The sequence below is a fragment of the Pelobates fuscus genome, chromosome 7 (genome assembly GCF_036172605.1).
Source record: "Pelobates fuscus isolate aPelFus1 chromosome 7, aPelFus1.pri, whole genome shotgun sequence".
In the NCBI taxonomy this organism is placed as follows: Eukaryota; Metazoa; Chordata; class Amphibia; order Anura; family Pelobatidae; genus Pelobates; species Pelobates fuscus.
Genome location: NC_086323.1, coordinates 111,975,881 through 112,000,923, shown reverse-complemented (window position 1 = coordinate 112,000,923; position 25,043 = coordinate 111,975,881). Strand labels below are relative to the sequence as shown.

Sequence of the window (25,043 nt, the reverse complement as noted above, 5' to 3'; positions counted from 1 at the left end):
GTTGGCTATTGCTACTGCATTGAAAGAGGGGCTACATAAATTGAAGGTAATTAACATTTTAATATTGTCAACACAAAGAGTGTTATTCACTAAAGTGAGAATTCACATAAAGAAACTGGAACCAGATAACACCAAAACAGAAAATATTGTTGTAGACTTTAATAGGGGCCCAGTGGTCCAAAATTAAAGAAATACTCTGGACACCTATTGTGAAAAATGAATATAAAAGTATCATGGAAAAAAAGTAATTCTACATTTTGCACAAAATGATAATTTTTTTTATTATTTATATAGTGCCAGCAAATCCCATAGCGCTGTACAATGGGTGGACTAACAGACACGTAATTGTAACCAGACAAATGGACACACAGGAACATCGGGGTTAAAGGCCCTGCTCAATGAGCTTACATGCTAGAGGATAGCATATGTCTCCTGATGTTCTTATATATTTGTTTCCAGAAAAATATAGAAAATTGTAGGTGTCCCCTTTCATTGCTTTCCAACAGAAATCGGTGATGAACCTGATCGCCTGCACATTGTTACTCCACTGGTTTCTGTTATGGGAAATAAAGAATGGAAATCACTAACAGCAAAGCCTCTAGTAGCTAACATCCATTTCTACGGGCACTTTTTATTAGGCAAAAAAAACATTTTCTATAGATTTCCTATGCAGGGAAATTTGATATTGGCTAGAACACATTTTGTGGACAAAACGTAGAATGTTGTTTCTTAAATGACAAGCTTGCTTATCCTTACTGTTTATTACAGGAACTTAACCTCTCCTTCTGCGAGATAAAACGAGACGCAGCTCTGACTTTGGTAGAATCGGTAGAAGACAAATCTGAACTGGAGAAACTAGATTTAAATGGTAAAACCAACAGTTTAACCAAGTAAAAAAACAACCGCAATATAAACTGTGCTTGTCTCTGTTACATGAATAAAATTATGTTGTGTTACAGGAAATTGCCTTGGTGAAGAGGGCTGTGAGCAAATACAGGAAATTCTGGCTGGCTTCAGTATGGATAGTGTGCTGGGATCACTAAGGTAAATATAATTTCTTATATTAGTTTTTTTTTTTTTCCTCTCATGGCTTCTAATTCTATTTTACAGATCTCCTTTAACCTGACAGGTGGGAGGATTGGCCATTTAATTATATGGCTTTTTCAGAAAATCTAAGTTTGCTAGCAATATTGCTGCGACTATTTTATAAATAATTTTTTTGTCGTCTTTCAATTTTAAATACAGTTGTGAGTATTTTGATAGGTACATATTAAAGAAGCATTGCACTTCCTGTACAGGTGGTTCTAAATTGGGCCACGTTTTATGTTTTGTTTTTTAGAAGTTTAACAGATTTGGATATATACCACATTTTCACGGTTCATGGTAATGGCATTGGTTATGTTTTCTGCTATAAATGATCTCCATTTCTTTCTCTCAGTGATGATGATGGTGATGATGATGACGAGGAGGACGAAGATGACGACGACGATGATGATGATGAAGATGATGACGAGGAGGAGGATGATGAGGAGGAGGAGGAGGAGGAGGAAGGTCAAGATTTAGATGAGGACAAGACAGAGGGGTCACCCAAAAAAATTCCAACACATGTAAGCACACAAGAATTTACTACTAAAGTGCTGGATGGTAGTACGAAGATTCTAATTGGCTTTGTTTAGATTTGTCATTGGTGTGATTAAAGGAACACTCAAAACACCAGAACATCTTCAGCCTAATGTAGTGGTTCTGATACAAAGAGACTGTCCCTACAGTCTTTCAATTGTTAACATTACCTTTTCTAGTTGCTGTCACTCACACTCAGGCCTTCAAATGGTTGGAAGTGTTTTGTAATGTGGGAACAGTGATTGGTAGTTACTGAAATAATGACTCTTGACAAAGATAAATAAAATATTGTGCTTATCAGCACTCTAGAAGCACTGGAGAATGTTTGCCTCTACAAAAATACTTTCTATAAAGTTGCTGGCAGCAACGATAAATTTGAAGTATATGTGGGTTACTTTGAGTCAGGAATTTGTTTTTAACGGCATATGGGTGACTTTCATATTATTTTTTTCCTTTCAAGGAATCCACACCAATTTCACCTCCTCAGCCCCCCGTTGATGTGTCTACATTCCTTGGCTTCCCCTCTCCAGAAAAACTCTTGCGAATGGGTCCTAAGCGTTCTATCCTTGTAGCACAGCAGGTGAGCTATTTGCACACAGTGGAAATTTGTAGAATCTTAAAATTGGAAAACTTTTTTTTATGTTCAGACGTACCCATGAGTAAAATGGTATAGATTTAAAAATAACTAATTTGTAGATATAGAATATTGAAGAGTTTGCATATTGAGATTGAATTACATAAGATTAAAATGATAAAGAAGTTATTAGGTAATAATGCCTTTTTAAATTTGAGCTCTGTTAAGGATAGCTTCAGGTAGCAGTTACCGTTTTGTAACATTCTGTGACTTTACCTCTGACGTGTGACGTTGGAAAATATATACATATTTTTTGACAATCGTTATTGTTATTAAGACATTTTGGATAGACAGAGTAGGTAAAGGATTTTTTTGTGAAAAGATACACATCGATATTTCCAATCGAAATACGCATAGATTGCATAGTATTTTAAATGCAGTTCTCAATTAATATTTTGAACAATATAAAATGAAATAGCAGTCCTAGAGAAAATCCTCCTCTTAAGGTCTCTCAATCATTTTAATCCGATAAAATCTTATGGTATCAAACGGCAGATTTTTGTGCCACTCTCACTTTAAGAACCCTGGCGGGATCACGTTCCTTGAGTTCGGTGGATCCACCAGGCATACTCCAGACCACAGACCGAGACTGCTGGTAATTGTGAAGCCTTTATTAAGGCTTGTAAAAACATTTAAAACAAAGTATTAAAATCCTTGGAAGGTTCTCTGTAATGCTTTAATCACTTAGCGTTTCTTCCCCTTTTGCATTCTTGGCTCGCCTCACACATAACACGTTTGTCTCCGCCCCCGGAGCTTTGTTAAAAGCCGAGCATTTAGTTTTTACTTTACTTGAAAAATAAAGGCTTCACAATTCTTATATTTTTGTCTTAAGGGTTCAACACGAGCAACTATAATAGAACGCTTTATTTAAGTATCATCAAGTTTGTATATGTCTGTTTTGCACCAACTTCTTGGGTTGATTTATGTATGGAGATATTCGCTTATATTCTTTGTTGGCTGCTGCCTTTTTGTCACAATAAGCACACATGATTGCTATTTACTATTAAATTGCACTTTAAATTGATAGGTTACACTGTTATTCTTGCACTTTGCTCCTATATACAAAAAAAGTCTTCTGTTGTGCTCAAAATATTTTGCACATTCAAGAGACATCCAAATATTTTGCCTTTTAAAGGGATATACACCTAATTTTTTATTTCACTGCTTTTTTAATATTGTTAAATATTTGTAAGCCCATGTTTTATCCACTTATTGTTTTTGGTTGTTCTCTGACGTGGGATACATGTTCATATTGATATTATTGTTTTGTTTTTTTGTATTTTGTGCTAATTATTGGCAGTGTACTAGCACTAGCTCGCTGAGTCTTATGTTAGTCATTCTGGTTATGTCAGACTGTTTCTGAATTGGAATGTGATGGAAACATGTGAAAGCAGGGTTGATGGATGGCTTCCTTAGATACTGATATCGTGTAATTGAATCATGGTTCTTATCTGATCTCCTTTGTTTATTCACTGCTGGTTGAGAATTTGTAGTTAAATATGAAGTTGTACTTATTATAGAGAAACACATATACTAGTCCTTGCTATTATGCTCTAAGACACTGCAGCAGCGTGCCTACTTTATATTTTCCACTCCTGGGGTGGGAAATGTTAGGGATTGGTTTTTCCATTTTCTTTTCTTTTTCTGTACATGCTTGAACTCTGCACCTTAAAAGAAAATCCAAGCCTGTGAGCTGGGATGGGCAGTTTTGAACTGCTCTCAAATCAATCCTCCTTCTTGGATGTTAAGTTTTCTGCTCCTTTCAAAATTAGATAGAGGCAACATTTTTGTATACCAAATCAACTACCTCGGAGTCTGAATGTTGGTGCACTCTGTGTAGGTACAAGCTCCAATAGTTTTTTTTAAATCCTCTGATTTCTAGGCAACGCTATTTTGCATAGGCTTTTTGCCACCTGGTAACTGGAATGGAAATGGTTTTGCATGATTTGCTCTACAGGCCCCCAAGTTCCTTCTGTGCCTCATTCAAACATCTGCTTCATGTCCTCCTGCCTTCTCACCCATGTTTCCTTTGATGCCTTGTTAAACATTCTCTCAGAGGTTTTTATTCTTCCTCCTCCATATAAACTATTGTGTTTTTATAAGGAAGTTTTCCAGACAAGTGTTTGAGACAAAGGTTTACACAAAATGAATTGATCAGAAAGATAAGCTTGGAAGATGTCCAAAATAATACTGTTTACTTTCTGCCCTTCTTTTTAGACTGATGTTTCAAATGTTGAAAAGGTAGTACAGGCTTTTATCCAAATTTCCTCAGTGTACAGAGATGACCATGCAGTGAAGTCTGCTGTTGAAGAAACTGTTGGTATGTGTCTTATTTCTTATTTCTTATTTTTGTATTTTTCCCTAAAGTGTGTGTTTATGCATTTGTTCAATTGTCTTTTCTAGATGGATTGATGAAGAAGGCTTTTGGGAGCTCTATTTTCCAGCCTGATGTATTCATCACAAGCTTACTTGTGCAGATGGGTCTTCTTAAGGTAAAGTACAATTAATTATGAAAATTAGTCTTTGGAAGGAATAGGTTAAATATGGTTCACCTGATTTAGTGCTCAGAACATTTCCACCTAATTGAAATATTATTAGGATTCATATGTTATCTACAATTAAAATTATTTGTGTCACTGAGGCTTTAGGTATGCAATACCCAAGAGCAAATATATTGTTTGTTCATTTGGAAAGACCGGATACAGATTAAATCTTTTTTTTTTCTTTCTTTTAATCAATAAGCCAAAATCTAGAATGTGTCTTGCTGTTTATCATTTGACTCTGTAGCTCTCAAGTCTATTTGGATTAAACAACTGCATTCCTTGGTCAGATCCTTTTGTCACAGAAATCTCTTCAGTGTTACTTATGTCTAAGCCTGGAAATGTAAATTATTTGATTAGTGCCTAAACATCAATTTTCCCTGCATCTTATTTTTTGTGATAGGTTGTTATAGACTTTTGTTATTTTGTTTTTGTGTTTATTGTGGTCTTCTATGCTTCTTAAATATAAGAAAACCTGGATTGCTGAGCACTATATCTAGATTTCCAAATTTTAGGCTAGATATGTCTAGCAAAGCTGGGAATGTTTTACCAAATATGCTATTTTGTCCAACATTTTACAATTAGGTTTCCAATTTATTGCAAAGCACACCGTGTAGCGAAACTTCAACATTTGAAACTTTCATTTTACCTGTTTTTTTTTTTTTTTTTTTATTAATTTGAAATATATGCATTAGTGTTGGCTCTTCTATCAATACATCTGAAACTATCTTAAACATATTTTCTGTTCTGTGCAGAGTGAAGACAAGATTAAAACTATCCCACAGTTGAATGGTCCATTACTGACCTTGAACCATGTAGTACAGCAGGATTATTTCCCAAAGCCCCTAGCTCCTATCCTTCTGGCTTTCATCTCAAAGTAAGTAACACCTTGCTAAACGATGTTAAAGGAACACTCCAAGCACCTAAACCACTGCAGCAAGCATAGCTTGTTGAGAGTTTAAGCTGATTGTTCTCAGCCACCAAGCTAAACCCTGCATCTCACATGTCTGTTACCTCATTCTAAAATGATTTGACTACTTAAAATGGGTAGTATCAGGGCTCTCTTCGTGGCTTTTCTTGGACTGTTCCTTTTAAATCATAAAAAAATGGTTGTATTGTCCAGGTTGATTTAAAAAAAAAAAAAAATTATAATTTTTGTAGGAACCTATAACATAACCAGATTATCTTTTTGTTTATGTATTGTGCAACAAGCCTTGTTTATTAATGACCATCTATTTATTTTGTGTTTTTATGAAATACTTTTAAATAATTTTACTTTCTTTGCAGGCCTAACCGTGCCCTGGAATCCAACCCCCTATCTCGACACACACTCCTACAAACCCTCCATAACTTATAATTTGTTCCTACGTGCCCTGGACCAACCAACACACGATCTTAATCCCACTGGTGAGAAGGGGATTTAATACAAGAACCTATGTAGGGAACTCCAGAACATTTATCTGGAGGGCATTTCCTTCTTCTCCCTAACTGTTTGCCAGTCTTTTTGTTTACATCCATTGAAGAACAGCACTTCCCTCTCTATCCTATTTGCTGATGTGGCTAACTTAATTTAAACCTCAGGAAAAGTGGAAAAGGAAATCAGAACTCATAGGGGATCCCTTGTGGATGTGTTTTGTGCCCACATATGACTCTGTTGTGTGATGCACTACCATAACAAGAATGTTTTCCCTGCCAATAGACTCATTAAGATAAAGTGGCTGAGCAAGAATATTATGAGTGCAGAACAATAGGTTACAAAATGCAGGATGCCTGGGAAATTTTATATACATATATATTATACCTTAAACATTGTATCCTTCCCAGTCAAGATACTTGATAGAACTTTGTATATATTAAAAATAAGAGGGAAGGTGAAGAGTCCACATTGCAATAGAAATTGTATCCTAACAGAATGTAAGTTTGAAGTTTAATATTTCTATTCTACTGAAATGGATAACATTGGTTTAAAGTAGTTTGACTTGTTCATATTGACCTCCTCTTGTAAAACGAGTGGTTACTTTGACAGTTTCATTCTAATCTGCACAGTAATGCTCTTTGTATTTGTACATTAAAAATGTATGGTGCATAATTATATTCTAAAAAAAAACAAATCTGGGTTTGGTTCATTCCAAATATGGTACATTTCTAGTTGAATGCAATGTCTCTAGGTCAAAAATAAAATTTGCTTTTACATGAACAAGCCAACTGCAGAGGTGTTGTGTCTTGGAGTTGTATTGCTAGCTGTAATTATTTACTTCTGAAACTATGCCCATGCTATTAGTTTTGAACTTTCCATAGCTAAAGGAACACTATAGTCACCAGAACAACTACAACTTATTGTATTTGTTCTAGTGAGTAGAATCATTCCCTTTAGGCTTTTTGCAGGCAACACTGTATTTTCAGAGAAAATGCAGTGTTTACATTAGAGCCTAGTGATAACTCAACTAACCACTCATCAGATGACTACTAGAGGTGCTTCTTGGGGCAGTGCTGCAGTGTGCCCTCTGTATGCAGACACTGAACTTTCCTCATAGAGCTGCATTGATTCAATAGATCTGCGGAGATGCTGATTGGCCAGGGCTGTGTTTGGCTTGTGCTGGCTCTGCCCTTTATCTGCCTCTTTGACAGTATTAGCCAATCCTATGGGGAAGCAGTTTAACATTGAATGATCGTCACTGGCCACACACAACCAAGCTACCATTGGATGTATGGCTAAGGCAGATATTACACTCATACATTTTCATTTCTATTCGTACTAGCACATGGTGGCCGTGATAGCCAGGAATTATGCGCGCTTTCGGCCTGCCGCATTTTCTGAAATTTATTATTTCAAATTTGTGTGCATTGACTGGGATACCGGTTAGACATCTGTTAGGATAGTTAGAAAATGTGTTCAAGGGATTTCCTTAAATTTCTATATAAATGAGGGGTAAGAAAAGGTTGTATATTTATAAAGTTATTTTTTTAATTACTTGTACATTTATCTATATGGAATGCCTCAAAATGTCCACTCAATTACCATTTACGAATAAAAATATTTAGGCCTCTTTAGTAATGTAGGGCTTGAGCCCTGTATATGGTATTCCCATATGACACAAATCTCCCCAAGCCATAGATAATGTTATATAAATTAAAATGTATTTGCTGTTTCAACACTTTATTAAAACTCTGTGGGGATTCCATGACTTTTTCACCCAAGGTAAGCATTGTAAAATAGCAATGTGTTCATAAATCTGCCAGTGTAAAATACTACAATCTCACAATACGCTTTGATCGGTAGTAAAAAATATTCGTACATTTGGTAGAAATTTACAGCACCCCATACTTTGGAACAGATGAGGGCATTGGTTCAGCCAAGGTACAATCCATCTTTTCATTATCGATTTCCCATAAACTTGATGCAGTGACATAAACTTGTCTATCCTCATCTCTGTTCTCATTCACAGTGGATAATTTATATGGGTCAGATTCTTGCCTTTCTCTGGCCTCATCTTCATTGTAGTAACGTTGGAAACGGACGGTGCTTGGCCGTAGGGTGTATATAATGACTATGGCAACTACAACGAGCACTGCCACACCTATGGACATCCCTACGATCACAAGTGGAGATGTGGTAGTGTGGTAGTGTGGTGTGGAGAATGGACTTGATGTGCCTGCTCAGGAACTCCACCTGTTTTACCAAGGCCGCACTGCTGGTCTTTTGGGCTAACACATTTCAAGTTGTAATTGTTTGGGGGCACAATACAGACTTTATACATAGTACCTGGATCTAAACTGAAGAGTTGAGCTTGCTTGAAATCCCCAATAATAAGCAGTGAAAGTTCACCCTCTGAAGCATTGTAACGCAAGTCAACCTGTTCAATTTCCCCAGTGACTGACCATGACACTGCAAGAGTTTCTTCCCCCAAAGCTCTAACCAAAACATTAGAAATCTGATGAGAGAGACATGGATCAGGTAAATCAAATTCCACATTACTCCTAGCTGTAGAATGAGAGACATGTTTACTAGAGGATGTTTTGTATGCCATTGTGGTGACTGCCATGGCTGAGATAGATGGCTCTGTCATTCTGCTTTCAAAAAGGGTAACAGGAACTGTAGTCGTAATGGTTTCTCCGAAAGCTGGACAGGTAAGCATAGATAACTGGGAAAAAAAAAGTAAATTAATTTAATCGAAGTCTACACACATTTGGTTCATTAGCACAAAAACCAATTCTAAGTAAATGCAATAACATCAGTGTGAAGTGAAACACAGAAAGAATACTCCAGCCTCTGGATGAAAAGTCCAGAAGCTTAGAGTATGCTCTGGAAAAAACTAAAATATAGTCTGTGATAATATAAATGAATAAGAAGTAACTTGCAATACAGCATTAATGTTCATAGATAGTCAGAGTCCCATGAGTGATAAAAATCTAGCCTAATGGCTACACCTCCAAATAACCTAGTTAACAAAAAAATCTATATCCCCCACACTGCTACAGGCTGCAGACTTTAATAATATTGCGTAGGGTCTAATGTCTGAGCTAAGGGGTTAAATAATCAAATCCCTAAGGAAAAGGACATGCAAAAATAACTAGGAGAATAGTCAGACGGCTATTAACTAGTATAAATAAGAGACACTATCGGTAGCTATAATGCACATACAAAGGCTACCTTGTAAATGTCAGTATACTAGAGTGGGTAGGAAAACAGGCTCAGAGACAAATGTCTACAAAAGTTACAGCACGACCACAATCAAAGCTGCTACAGTTGCATCACAGAGTCAGATGAACACAGTAACAATTTTAAGTTTAAAGTCTATGCTGATGCAATGTATTATATCATAATGTTAGCCTACAGTGTAATATTACCCACATAGCAGGTCAAAACCAGTTAAAGGAGGTGAAAAAATAGAGAATGAATTAGAGTGTACTTATGTGCAGAACCATACTTAGATGTGTTGGTTACCTGCACATATCGACAGAGTGCCCTAGTGAAATAATAGTGATAGAAAGAAAAAGAAGGAACCCGGCGCGCGTTTCGGTGCTTCGGTAGTGCACCTTTGTCAGGGTCTCAATTGACACCTATTCACCCTTAGGCTTATTTCGAATTACCAGCTATCAGGATCAAGCATGAGTAGGTTTTTCGGGTGCCAAACTGCCGACCGCCCATTATGTTAATGAGCTTATCGGCTGCGTCCAATCACGAAAATACATAATACTAACGTCAGTAAAGTGGAATATTAACTCTATAGGTGCACAATGGTTTAGATCTACCTATAGAGATAGCTAATTATAAGCAAAATGCTTATTCAAACAGTACCGCTGGTATGATACCATACTCCATAACCCATACAATTTCGGATCATCCGTTAATTATATATCAAACGGAACTGAAAGAATAATGGGAACTACAGATAGTGCATACTTCAAAGTAAACTCCATCAAAGAATCACAGAATAAGCTTCAAATAAATATTAACCCATTACATGTATTCAGAATGATACCTTAGAACCGATCTCATAGTTAATTGAAAATTTAACCCTTTCAATGCCATACCTGAGGTTGGCATTTAAGGGAATACTTCAAGATATTATGAATCTATACAGGGGATCAAGTATTAGATATTATTAATCTATATAGGGGATCATAATGTTACAGTGAAAGACCGTGTATTAAATTGCCATAGGGTATAAGTAGCTATATATGTATCTTATTAGGTATTGACTCAGTTTTAAATATTAGCAGTATTTCAATCCTTATGAGGGAAATGTATAAATACTAGGTACACATATCTAGTGCTACCCTCGTTAGTTGTATTTAAATTATAATACTTTGGAACGAATGCCAAATCAAATTTTAAATGAACCCAGGTTTAGCAGACATAATAGCTAAAAGCTATAAGTCTTTACTCATGATTCTGAATTAGCGAATGTATGTGGTGCCAGCGGTCAATAGAGGATAAGGATCTGAGAAGAATAGATTGAAGCTTCATATTTTTTAATTTTTTTAAAAATGATTAAAATGTTTTGACCCGCTTCATTTAGTTTCCACTATGTTCACTGAATGTTAGTCAGCCGATAGGAATCAGCAGCTTGACGCTGCTAAGTGTAATTACCATAGCGGATGGTAAAACTATGCTGTACCTATTTACATATTTACATCTTTATTTAGACGAGAGACCGCAGAGAAGTACAAGAAGCAGATCCACACAGGGTTAAACGGAGAAAAGCGTATTGACACAAGAAAGTTTGATCATCAATTTGTCTTCTTACCAACTCACCACCCTTGAAACTCAAGTATTTAAGAGAGGACTGTCCTTTGTCCCTACACCCAAATTTGATAAGTTTTGTTGGACAAAGGACATTCACCTCTTTGCACGCAAATAAGCCCTACACAAATTTCATTGTATTCAAAAGACGAAACGAGCAACCAGGTTAGGTCTTGAGACGCAGGATATGAATCTTTTGGACAACCTGGTTGATCTCCTCAATAGTAACGATCCATCCAACAAACAATTAGCCCCATTTACCTCCTTGAAACCAAAAAGTAAATTTACCCCATACATCCCAGAATTTACATACATTGATCTCTTTGTTGAATTGACCTGCAAAGAGATGGATGAAGATCTGTACTCTACAAGGCGTTTGAATAACTTAAACCATCTAGAAAGGAGAGCATTAGACTCTCTAAAACGAAATGAGTCAATCATCATCAAACCATCTGATAAGGGGGGGAACACGGTGGTAATGGATAGCCGTAATTATATTTAAATGGTCCATAAAATCCTTGATGCTCTTTAAAAAAACTACAGTCCTCGATCGACAAATTCATATGGTCAAATAGGCGCACACGGATAAAGAGGCAAACCCTGTACGTCCCCAACAGACTAGAGGGATTGGGCCTACCACACCTCACCTATTATTATCAGGCTGCACAAATCGCACAAGCCCAAAACCTGCACGCCCCACACGGGGTTAAACGTTGGGTAGCCCTGGAACACAACGTGTTCGGGGACGACTCCCCCTCTCTATACATTTGGCTACCGAAAGAAGCCAGACCACCCATGCCCAGGACGACCCCAGCACTGACCAACACCATCAAAGTTTGGGACAAGACAGTACACAAATGTGGCCTCACTAACCCATTATCCCCGCTAACTCCTTTGTTCCGCAACACACAATTCCCACCTGGGATGACACCAAGAGACTTCCCACGATACGCGGACAACAACCTCACACGCATCTACCGCTTCTTCAACGGCAACCACTTGATACCTTTCACAGACCTACCACAAACAACACCCTTCAGAACCTACGATTACTTCAGATATATCCAGATCAGAAGCTTTCTCGACTCACCAGCAATCAAACAAGCAAGCAAGCAACTCAGCACTAACACCCTTTGAGAAACAATGTATGCAAACACCTATCCAAAGAGGCCAAATCTCCATGCTCTATTCCCACATCGTACGGAATATAAAAGAAGGTGAACTGCGTCTCAGTCATCCGATGAGTCGTATTCCGAGGTAATGTAATTCTCGGAATTGCGTCTCAGTCTCCGATGAGTCGTATTCCGAGGTAATGTAATTCTCGGAATTGCGTCTCAGTCTCCGATGAGTCGTATTCCGAGGTAATGTAATTCTCGGAATTGCGTCTCAGTATAAAAGAAGGTGCCCTGTCCTACGTGTCGGCTTGGGAGAGGGACCTAGGCCCAGCAGAGGACCCATCGGATTGGGTAAATATCTGGGAGGCCACAGCCACAATCTCCATATGCGTCACCCACAAAGAACAGGCATATAAAACCCTAATGAGATGGTACCTCACCCCCTTGAGACTCAAACAGATGGGCAGATTGGAATCAGACGCATGCTGGAAAGGCTGCGGCAACAAGGGGACTTACCTCCACCTGTGGTGGGAGTGCACCCCCATAACACAGATCTGGCAACAGGTCGCAGCCCTGATTTCTGACATCCTACACACAGACATCCCACTCAACCCATGGATATGGCTACTATCCAAACCACACACAGACATTCCCAGAGCACAAAACAAGCTAGTGGCTAGGATAGCCCTAGCAACTAGACAGGCAATTGCGGAAAAATGGGGTAGCCCAGACACACCGACCATCGAGACCATAAAGAGGAAAATCTCAGACGCAATAAAAATGGATGAACTGTCCGCGATGGTGCATGACACAACTACACAATTCCAGACCAGGTCTTACCTAACAAGCACCCCTCAGATGAATCTGAACTGATGCCACTTCACGTTATATTTTAATTTTATATTTACAGTCTGCTTTGCTTTGAATTCATGTCCAGTTAATGACAATAGGTCGCTGACTGACTGCCTTGCCTACAGGGAACCGTGTTAAATAATCTCATGTTAAGCAGGGTAAACCTGGGCCTAATTGCTTGCTAGAATTGAGAGCCTGCTGTAAACTAATATAGACATATCTTGCCCACTAGTCTGACCCTAGCATTTAAAGGGGATTATCCCCCATACACTTGGTCTCCAGCTTGTAACTATCCGTAACCTTGTATATGTACTGGGAATGCTTGTTTGAAGCCTGTAATTCCATGCATAGCTTAGGAACAGTGTGATGCTTGAAACGCCTATAAATCTCTTATAATTAATCGAAATGTTTTAATAAGTAACGATCGCAGTGAAACACAAACCAGCTTGCCAGCATTAACGTATGTTATAATGATACCTACTAAACTTCACTCTCTTACCTTAGTTAATGATGTTTTATTTTGTGACGCTTAACCTAACTTGAAACGCTGTGATTATTCATGTTTAAAAAAAGAAAAATATGGCAGGCTTTCTTGGGAGTGTAATGTGAACCATCTTGTTACCATTCACATGTGTTATCCCTATGTACCTCCCCTTTCTGTTCTGTACCCCATAACGCATATGCCATAATAAAACAAAGATTGAAAAAAAAAAACAAAAAAAAAAACTACACAATTCCACAAAATATGGGACCCATGGTTCTATGAATTCTCAATTTCTGCATCAGGGCACGAAACCTCTCTCACTCGCAATAGGTGCACCACATCAAGAAGTGATTTCTAAACACCTCCTACCCCTGACTGGGGATCATCCCCCCCCCCCCTTTTTTTTTTCTCCTCCACCCCTTCGTCTACCCGCCTCCCCCCACTCCCACCCCACCCCTACCCACACACCAAAAATCTCAATACCATCGCCACAGGCCTCACAGCCAGCAGACGCCAGCTAGCAATCACAAGGCACCGATGGCCTTGACGGCACAGACCAAGGACCCCAGACGGACCACACCTATGGACTAGACGCCCCTACTACTGACTAGACCCCTTGACGAAGCTACCCAGCCCACCCCCACCGGTTATAAAAAAAAAAAGAAAAAAACTGATGCACAATCGAAAACGAACTGTAAACGCTGCAATTATTATACCCTCTGTAACCCTAAATATGTAAAAGTTGTGTTATGGAAACGACAGAACATCTCATGCAAAACAATGTATACAGAAACCGATTGCATGTATGTAACTTTCTCAATGCATCAACAAAGATAAAGAATTAAAAAAAAAAAAAAAATCCTTGATGCTGAGAATACTTACCGTATGTAATTCTAAGTTCAGATCCGACAAATGGATTTCTACATGAATTTAAAAACATTCTGGATCAGGCATTTCAATCACATTTAATAACGATTGAAGAATACAGATTCATGTTGAACACAGCCTACATTAGCGGCTTTCTATGCACTGCCCAAGATTCACAAACAGCAGGCGACACTATCTGGGAGACCGATAGTATCAGGCAGGAACAACCTCACACAGAATTGTAGTGAATATGTGCATTTTACGCGATTTCGTTAAGACTCTTCCCTCTTATCTAAGAGACACCAAACAGACTTTAAATGTATTGAAAGACATGACAATGCCTCCAGATGTGAACCTATGTAGTCTGGATGTTGAGGGACTTTACAGTTCCATCCCCCATAAAATTGGGATTAGGAATGTACAATGGTTTCTTCAAACTAGGGACCCCTCTTTGAATGATCATAGTGAATTTGTCTTGCAACTTTTACAATTTATCCTTACACACAATTACTTCTTGTTTGACGGCACCTACTACCACCAGGTGAGTGGTACAGCAATGGGGACAACTTGTGCCCCCTCGTATGCTAACCTCCACCTGGGTTGGTGGGAACAAAACGTGGTCTTTAGTTCGCAGTTCACTAAATATTTGGGTTACATCAAATTGTGGAAGTGCTACATTGATGACGTCCTGATTCTATGGACTGGCCCTTTGGAGTTGTTCGACAGCTTTGTAGAGGAATTGAATATAAATTACATCAATCTCAGGTTGACTCATGAGATGGGTGGACATAAACTCAATTTTCTGGACATCACTCTAGAGTCCACTGATGATAATCATCTCTCTACCACCCTTTTCAGAAAACCCACAGCTACTAACAATTTTTTTAATTGGGACAGCCATCATCCCACCGCTTTGAAGAGAGGAATACCAATTGGGCAGTACCTTCGGATAAGAAGGAATTGCTCCTCTCTTGAGGATTTTAAGCTAAAAGCTCAAACCCTCAGGTCTCAATTTAAAATGAAAGGTTATTCGAATAAATGCCTCAAGATAGCATATCGGAGATCACTTTTAATAGAGAGAAATGACCTTCTCACTGAAAACTCTAAGCAGGATACAACTCAGAATATCATCAGGTGCATTGGCACCTTTGACTCTGAGTGGGACCCAGTCAAACAGACTCTAGAGAGATTTTGGCCCCTCTTATATCAAGATCATCACCTTAAAGAGGTCCTGACCCCCTATGTTTCACTTACAGCTAGAAGGGGCCCTAATCTTAAAGATCTTTTGGTACCAAGCCATCTCTCTGTATCTGCGGGTCCAACTACATGGCTTAAATCTCCAGCAGTAGGTACCTTTGAATGTGGCCGCTGCAAGGCCTGCAGATACATCAGGAGGAAATCGAAAACTTTTTCAAATTCAGCAAACACTGAGACACATGCAGTTAAAACATTTTTTAATTGCCAAACCTCTGGATTAGTGTATCTTCTTACTTGCAGCTGTGACCTGAAATATGTGGGGAAGACGTTCAGACCCTTTAAAAACCGTATACTTGAACACATCAATTCAGTGAATCCCTCCAGACACATTGACACACCAATATCACGTCACCTTAAAATCAAACATGGAGGTTCGGCACAGGGTCTACGCTTCAATGGTATCGAGAAAGTTAAACTGGGTCCAAGAAAGGGTGATATCGTCACAAAACTCTTACAGCGGGAGAGTTATTGGATCTTTAGACTTAAGACATTATCCCCCTCAGGCCGTAACAAAGGATTTTCTTATACATCCTTCATCTCCGACTAAATCCCACCACTAACAAGTATTGAGCACGCTACATTATATGGAGAATATATTTTTGTAAATATGTAAATAGGTACAGCATAGTTTTACCATCCCCTATGGTAATTACACTTAGCAGCGTCAAGCTGCTGATTCCTATCGGCTGACTAACATTCAGTGAACATAGTGGAAACTAAATGAAGCGGGTCTCAAAAATTTTGTACTTTTAAAAAAATTTAAAAATATGAAGCTTCAATCTATTCTTCTCAGATCCTTATCCTCTATTGAACGCTGGCACCACATACATTCGCTAATTCAGAATCATGAGTAAAGACATAGCTTTTAGCTATTATGTCTGCTATACCTGGGTTAATTTACAGTTTGATTTGGCATTCGTTCCAAAGTATTATAATTTAAATACAACTAACGAGGGTAGCACTAGATATGTGTACCTAGTATTTATACATTTCCCCCATAAGGATTGAAATACTGCTAATATTTAAAACTGAGTCAATACCTAATAAGATACATATGTAGCTACTTATACCTTATGGCAATTTAATACACGGTCTTTCACTGTAACATTATGATCCCCTATATAGATTAATAATATCTAATACTTGATCCCCTGTATAGATTCATAATATCTTGAAGTATTCCCTTAAATGCCAACCTCAGGTATGGCATTGAAAGGGTTAAATTTTCAATTAACTATGAGATCGGTTCTAAGGTATCATTCTGAATACATGTAATGGGTTAATATTTATTTGAAGCTTATTCTGTGATTCTTTGATGGAGTTTACTTTGAAGTATGCACTATCTGTAGTTCCCATTATTCTTTCAGTTCCGTTTGATATATAATTAACGGATGATCCGAAATTGTATGGGTTATGGAGTATGGTATCATACCAGCGGTACTGTTTGAATAAGCATTTTGCTTATAATTAGCTATCTCTATAGGTAGATCTAAACCATTGTGCACCTATAGAGTTAATATTCCACTTTACTGACGTTAGTATTAGGTCTTTTCGTGATTGGATGTAGCCGATAAGCTCATTAACATAATAGGCGGTCGGCAGTTTGGCGCCCGAAAAACCTACTCACGCTCGATCCTGATAGGCTTATTTCGAATTACCAGCTAAGGGTGAAAAGGTATAAATTGAGACCACTATAGACATTTCCGGTCAGTGGCAGAACTACCATGGTCACAGGGGTTGCAGTTGCGACCGGGCCTATCACTCCAGGGGATCCAGCTGCCCTGTCAACCCCTGCTGATACATCTTCTGTCTGTGCCAGTGGCGAAACGGTCGATATTGTGGCCTAGCCCTGGACCTCCGCCTGGGGGAAATGCACCAAACAATTATTAAGTTACTGACAGTTGGGGGTTGGCGTTTGTACTGCCCAGTTCCCCCAGCCCTTTTTACTGTTGGTCTCCACAGTCCAGTCTTTGGGAGCAGAAGGCGCACACTAAAGAAAACTCAGTGTGCAGCTTCAGCTGTCAGACGAGAGTCAATGAGGAGACTGGGCAGTGGAGGAAGACAGCAGCGGTGGAGGCATGATTTCTGTCTATTCTCCCTTATGTGAAATAGAGGGAGAGGTTGTAGCCAGAGGTCCAGCTTTCAAGTAAGGGATTTTTTTTTTTTTTTTTAATAAGCTGGCGCTATATAAATACCAATTATAAATACACACTCAGCTAACTGCAACATCCTCAGATTCCTCACATTCAGCAATTCCTACATATATACACAATTCTAAGTCCCTCTTTGAATCTTGCGCAGGGATCTAGATCATCCTAGTTACGCCCCTGCTTCCTGTCCCTGTAGGCTCAACAATGCAAATACCTTTCTGTGAAAAGGCCGTGTTATACACTGCTGCCTAACGCCACCTTTAGTGAATCATTCAGGAAGCCTCCTAGATGAGGTCCTGCAAAGATTTATTTACTTACTTCTGGGGTGGGCAATAATCTAAATAGTTATACCAACACATTGTTTTATTCCTTTGAAGGAAACCTTTAGTCGAGAAAATAAAATATTTTTGGGGGTTCTATAGATTCCCTTCTATCACAGTGACCACTGTCCACCGCTGATAAAACAAAGATTACTCTCCTTCTTTCCAGTGCCAAAACTCCTCGGCTGCAACTGCTAACTCCCCCTCCGAAGTCATCAGCAAGACATCTTCTGTGATTCCGTCTAATCCATTGGTGGATAAGATGCACTTCCATGGTCAAATGTCGCACTCCCTCACTTAATTCTGCCAAGCACCGATTTTGACAGCCAATAGAGGTGTATTTAAGTCTGGTTGACTTTAGTGGTACTTTAAGCTTGGATTAAAAAATAATTGGAGTCTTTTTTTTTTTTTTTCAAACTAATATACACCACACATATTTATAGATAGAAGAATTCTGCTATATTCTTTACATCCTTAGAATAGAACATGACCAAACACAACTGAGCCTGTTTTGTGAGAAAGTCTGATTCAAATTGAATGTATCTCTCCACTGTTTCTTTGATAATTCCTTAAAGGAGCACTATATGGTCAGGAACACAAACATGTATTCCTGACCCTATAGGGTTAAAACCACCATCTAGCCACCCTGGTCCCCTCATGCCTCCCTAAATATAGTAGAATCTTACTTGTATTCAAGTGTACAGCTGCATGCTTTGTCCCCATTTCCTTTAGACCTGCCCACTGCCATCCTCAGAAGTGGTGGCCTGATCCAATCACAATGCTTCCCCATAGGATTGGCTGAGACTGACAAAGAGGCAGATCAGGGGCAGAGCCAGCATGATTCAAACACAGCCCTGGCCAATCAGCATCTCCTCATAGAGATACATTGAATCAATAAATCTCTGTGAGGAAAGTTCAGTGTCTGCACGCAGAGGGAGGAGATACTGAATGTTTGGATGCATTTTAGGCAGCCATGACCCAGGAAGGATCTCGAACAGCCATCTGAGGAGTGGCCAGTGAAGTTATCACTAGGCTGTAATGTAAACACTGCATTTTCTCTGAAAAGATAGTGTTTACAGCAAAAAACCTGAAGGTAATGGTTCTACGCACCAGAAAAAAATTCAATAAGCTGTTGTTGTTCTGGTGACTTTAGTGTCCCTTTAAATACAGCTAGAACATATGCAACTTTTTTTGTAAAATAAGCTATAGTATAACTTACTGCCAGAGTGATGAGGCTCTTGCCCTCCAGTTCCTTAGGGTTCAGACATGTTGCTTGCTGTTCTGGATCCTGCTCATTTACCAGTTTAAGTCTTGTGTGAAGTGGAATGATGGAGCAATCACATCTCCAAGGATTGCCCGTGAGATAGATTTTTGTGAAGGTCTTAAGTTGACTAGTAGCAAGAGACTGCAAGCTATTGTTCCTCAGGTCAAGAACCTCCAGTCTGTTCAGTCTGTTAAGAGACCTGACAGTCACGGTTTTCAGGCCTGTGTTGTCCAAGTAGAGCTCGGTGAGAGACTTAAGCTTTCTTGAAAAGGAAGTGGTGGACAACCTTGAGATGTTATTACCACTTACTTGCAGCATCTGAAGAGCACGTAATGATCGGACAGAGGAAGGAATTTCTGTAATACTGTTCCACTCTAGGTTCAGTCTCCGAAGCCTTTTCGTGTCCGAAAAAGAATTAGAAGATATGTTGGAGATCATATTGAAACCCAGATCTAGCCGGCGCAATTGGGTTAAACCAGATAGGGATTGATCAGATAATTCACACAGCAAGTTGTAACGTAAGGACAGAGAATTGAGTTTTTTCAGGGTTGCAAATATACCTGCAGAAAGAGGACACAATGTAATATCATTTATGAACTCTAGACATTTTTGCAGTGCCAAAGAAACTGTAATACCAAATTATGTCTGAAAAAGAAATAAGCATCGATCCAACCTAAGCCAAAAAAACAAAACAAAATGAATACCAAAAGCAATATAAAAGAGCTAACAAAACTAAAGTGCCATTAAAAACCAAAAAATAAAATTAAAAAAATGTATAAAAGGGTGTGCAAAGTACAGACCACCAGTTAAGAATGTTCTCACTGTAAGCGATACTCTAAGTTACTGTGCACTGTCCCATAAGAGATATCCTAGTTGTTCTCCGGTAAGATCTTCCTTTCTATACTTTCTCACTCTGTAAAATATTCCTTTGTTTACTGTTAAAATAAAACAAAAAAACTGGCAGAAGGCGGAATATGGCACTGGTACAAACTGCCATTGCTAAATACTCTATATGTAAGCCAGCTACGCCAAGAGTGTACCATATCACTTACTACTACACTATTGTAAAGATGACATGTAATGTTATCTATGCTAAAATATATTACTCTGATGAATGTAATGTCTCTATGCTAAGATGTATTAACTGATGAATGTACGATGTATCTCATGGTGACTATTGCTATGGCCATGGACCTGCAGAAATGCCAATTCTTAAATTAAGAATTCTTTTATTTTTTTTTTAAAGGGTGTGCAAAGAAAAAGAGCATACGTGGTTGAATAATCCACTGAATTGTCCTGTATAAAAATTAGATCCTCAAATAAAGCATTGTATATGTGTAAAAGGAGACACACATATAAATGGAAACCCTCTCTCTTTCTTGAATTTACGGAGTGATATACATATTATTACAAAAATACATTTTATATATAAAACCTGCCCATGTCATAAATGTGTAGCCTGTGTTCTTAGTTTGCTCTTGGGCCATAATTCTAAATACAGTTCAGCTCATGTACCTGGATGCAGGTAGGTGACCTTGTTTTTGTCCAGGTGCAGGTATAGCAGGTTGCTCAGATTGTAGAATGAGCCCTCCTCAAAGTAACTCAACTCATTACTGTCCAGATACAAATACTCAAGGCTATTAATCTCTTGGAAGGCACCGGACTGAATGATGCGAATATTACTACTGCTGAGGTGGAGGCTCCTGATCTGAGGCATGTCCTGTACAAAACTGTTATTAAGGACTGGAATGTTGTTGTTTTGCAGATGTAGTTCCATTGTATTGTTGTCAAACTGAGATGGTAGCTGTGTAAGGCTGATATTATGGCACTGGATGTATTGCTGGAGAGGAAGGCAGGTACAGTGGTCAGGGCATTCAGTAATTGGAAGTGCTACAACAGAAGCCACCCAGCTGACAATCACCAGTACAATCAGGAGTGAGCATTTCTTGGTGGACAACCTGCAGAAATAAAAGTCTGAATTAAGACATACATTCACAGTCAATGTGAACATGGGTTAAATACATGGTTTATAACACATCCATGAATCCATCATATGGTGTAATAGTAAGTCCACACTCTACTTTTCATAAACCTCTGCTTCATCAAGTAACAAAACGTGGGCATCAAGTAACAAAACGTGGCTTTTAGGATACAAAAAAAAAAAAAGCAACAGTAAATGTTTCTGCGTGTCTACAATTACAAAGCTTCTTTTTGCTTTTACTTTGCATTTAACTTATTGCTAAAGAAAATTGTTTAGGGGATGCGATCATTGTTTTTGGTTTTGTGCTGTATGGCACACATCTACACTTTATTAGAAGGACCACTCATCACATAAAGCATTGCAGCTTGCTTAAGTGCTTAAAAGGTACACTATAGTCACCCAGACCACTTCAGCTCAATGAAGTGGTCTGGGTTCCAGGTCCCTCAGGTTTTTACCCTTCAGATGCAAACATAGCAGTTTCAGAGAAACTGCTATGTTTACATTTGGGATAAGGCCAGCCTCTAGTGGCTGTCTTATGGACAGCCACTAGAGGCATATTATGCCTCCATCGCGCAGAGCGTCCATAGGAAAGCATTGAGAAATGCTTTCCTATAGACACTTTGAATGCGCGCGCGGCACTTGCCGCGTATGTGCATTCGGCTCCAGTGATGTCGGACGGGGAGGAAAGGTCACCAGCACCAAGGGAGCCCGGCGCTGGATTAAGGTAAGTGGCTGAAGGGATTTTACCTAGAAACACGTCCTCTGCTGTAAAACAGCCTTCTGTTGACTCCTCTGAGCTAATGGAAGTGGCAGGCGTGTTCTGTTAGAGCATGGGTAGTCAACCTGGTCCCTACCGCCTATTAGTGGGCAGTTTGGGATTTTAGGTGGGCGGTGGTGGTTTCTGCAGAAAATGCCTCTCACACACACTGCACCTCAGACACACACTGCACCCTTTGCACACTCTGCACCACTAACGCACACACTGCACCACTAACACACACACTGCACCACTAACGCACACACACTGCACCTCACAGACACACATAGAAAAACAATAGAATAGAAAAGAGAATTTTTTTTAATAAAATAGACAAATTTAAGTGCATATGTTTTTGTTTTTTAAAAACCCTCCTTTCAAAAAACAAAAAACGCACTTGCACTATAAAATTAGTTACTGCGGCACTGGTGGATTTTACCATCAACAAAGATTCAAAAGTGGGCGGTAAGGAAATTTTACCATCAACAAAGATTCAAAAGTGGGCGGTAAGGACATTTTACCATCAACAAAGATTCAAAAGTGGGCGGTAGGTATTAAAAGGTGGACTACCCCTGTGTTAGAGTAACTATGCGTGTGTTCTCAGGGAGCCATGTTACCTGGTCCTCCATGGCTCCTAGATCCTCTCAAGCTACCCCCCTCGCTGCACATGCACACCCATAGCTCAGAACCAGAAGACTCTGTATCATCATATTCCCAGTACACACAGAGAAAGGGCTCGGGATAAAGGGGAGGGCTTATGGAGTTTGCAGACATAAGAATTGCAGCTTTTGCAAACTCTTTTGAAAATATGCAGCAGTAAATGCATGCTTGCTTTGGAAGTATATCGATTAAATATAGATTAAACTATCAAAAATAAATTAATACAAAAATTAAAATAGTCTTTTAGGTATTATGTTAGTCCAATAAAAATAAAATAAATAAAAGAACTCATTGCATACTGTAATACTCTGATATTTTGGCATCTTGTATACTGGACTAATACGACTAATCCAGTCTTTATATTATATATCACAAAAAAAGTCAAGTTGGAGTGCAAACACTTTGGGCTTGTACACAAAAGTTGAGAGAGAGAGAGAGAGAGAGAGAGAGAGAGAGAGAGTTCCAGTTTGCTGACAGGGCAGGCAGATGAGCAGCGTAATCTTAATTGTGGTCCAGAAGGTTAGACAAGGCATATCGATAAATGCTGAATGTTTTCCTGCTAAGGTCAAATGAGGTTACTCCCATTTCACAGTGAAATCATTTAGAAATATATCTAGTCCCGTTATCCATCTTCTATTAGATTCATTTTTATGGCCAAGCAGGACAACCTGAATTAATTGGCCCTAAAAGTTTCCAACATCAACTCTGTAACTTATATATGTCTGTTAAACTGGTAATACATATTCAGAGATCCAGGATTTAGATTTCACTAATGAGTCATTTAACCATTTACAAATGGTTAAATCCCCAGTGTTCTTTGTTATACATGTTTCGCAATAAGAAGACTCTCAGCCTACCACTGGCACCCAGTCAAGGTGTCTGCATCGAAGTTTTGAAGGTGGCAGAGGGCCTTGGAGGATGGGTGCTGTGTGGAACATTTTGGGGTTATATGGTTTGTAAATGGTTTAACCCCGTAAGATAAGGTAAGACACCACCCAGGACCTCCAGGGACCATAACAACTGCATTAAGATTAAAGTTCTTAAGGTGCCAAAAGTGTTTCTTTAAAAACATTTTAATAAAACAATACAGATTATGTAACAGCACACACACAAATAGTTTTATATTTTACAAGGCTACTTAGAATCAACTATCACCCCAAACAAATATGGGGTATCAGTTTTTACCATGTTACCCTATCGTGTTACGCTCACCACTAAGTCACAGTACCCCAATATTGGTGAGTTCTACATGAATTCCCAAGCTTCAGGTGCTCCTTTGGAGGTGACCACAGGAGATTATAAATGTGAGGAGGTTTTTGATAGTAATGTTACTTTAACTCTAATTTTAATTTGATATAGAGCAGATATAGGATATGCATTGTTAGTATATACATCAAAGCACTATCACTTTAATTGTTTAGTTTTAACAATATTTTTCTGAATTGTGTTTATCACAATAATTTTGCATTATATTTATATTCACTATGTTATTACAACAGATTATTAAAATGCACATTAGCTCTTTTAGCACTATTCCCGTGTTAGAATTAATGTAGGATCCACCGATATTGGGGTACTGTGGCTTTGTGGTGGACTTAACACGATACAGACATATGGTGTAACTGAACCCCCATTATGGTTTGCGGAGATAGGTAATGTAAATCTATTTTTGTGTGTGCTGTTCCCTAATCTGTATTTTGTTTACATTTTGGTCTCTACAGCAGCACCATAGCAGAGAAATGCATGTTCCAGGTGTGCCCCCAATTCCCTTTTTTCAAAGTTTTTCACCTTAACCCCTTAAGGACCAAACTTCTGGAATAAAAGGGAATCATGACATGTCATGTGTCCTTAAGGGGTTAAAAAAACAACAGCATATAAGAATAATTATTCAGCACAGAGAAATAAGAAACAGAGCATTGAAAATATATAACGTTAGAACATTTAAAATGTGTTAGTGGGCCACAAAAAATCCAACAAGACCTTAACACGAGTGGCATACATCCCTTTCGGACAAACCTTAAAATAAACATTTTTCAGAGTTTTTTTTTTTTTTTTAAAGTTTACAATTTCTGTAAAACACTAATAAAATGTATCTTAAGCTTGGCAGTGTATACAGTCTTTACACAACTTCATAGTCATTGAGAATTCAGAAGAAAAATACTTACATTTTCGATGCCATGTGTCTTGTTATACTTGCTTCTCTGTAAATGTTGTGAATGCATTTGCTGTAGTTCAGAAAGTGGACACAGTGGCTCGTGATCACATGGCCTGATTTGAGCGATTTTGTTTTCCTGT

General features: G+C 38.6%; 1 protein-coding gene and 1 pseudogene across 1 annotated transcript in view; one reads left to right on the top strand and one right to left on the bottom strand.

The window, feature by feature from the left end:
- RANGAP1 (Ran GTPase activating protein 1) overlaps positions 1-6,999 on the top strand; it is a 33,935-nt gene extending 26,936 nt beyond the window's left edge. Inside the window, exons 8-16 of the mRNA XM_063426407.1 lie at positions 1-46; positions 769-868; positions 960-1,044; positions 1,439-1,607; positions 2,081-2,200; positions 4,472-4,574; positions 4,658-4,746; positions 5,550-5,671; positions 6,082-6,999. The exon at positions 1-46 is cut by the window's left edge and continues 68 nt beyond it. Of these exons, the coding sequence (XP_063282477.1) occupies positions 1-46; positions 769-868; positions 960-1,044; positions 1,439-1,607; positions 2,081-2,200; positions 4,472-4,574; positions 4,658-4,746; positions 5,550-5,671; positions 6,082-6,151 (904 nt within the window). The 3' untranslated portion in view covers positions 6,152-6,999. The remainder of the gene's footprint in view (positions 47-768; positions 869-959; positions 1,045-1,438; positions 1,608-2,080; positions 2,201-4,471; positions 4,575-4,657; positions 4,747-5,549; positions 5,672-6,081) is intronic.
- A 920-nt stretch (positions 7,000-7,919) lies between these two features.
- On the bottom strand, positions 7,920-25,043 carry LOC134568769 (chondroadherin-like; annotated as a pseudogene).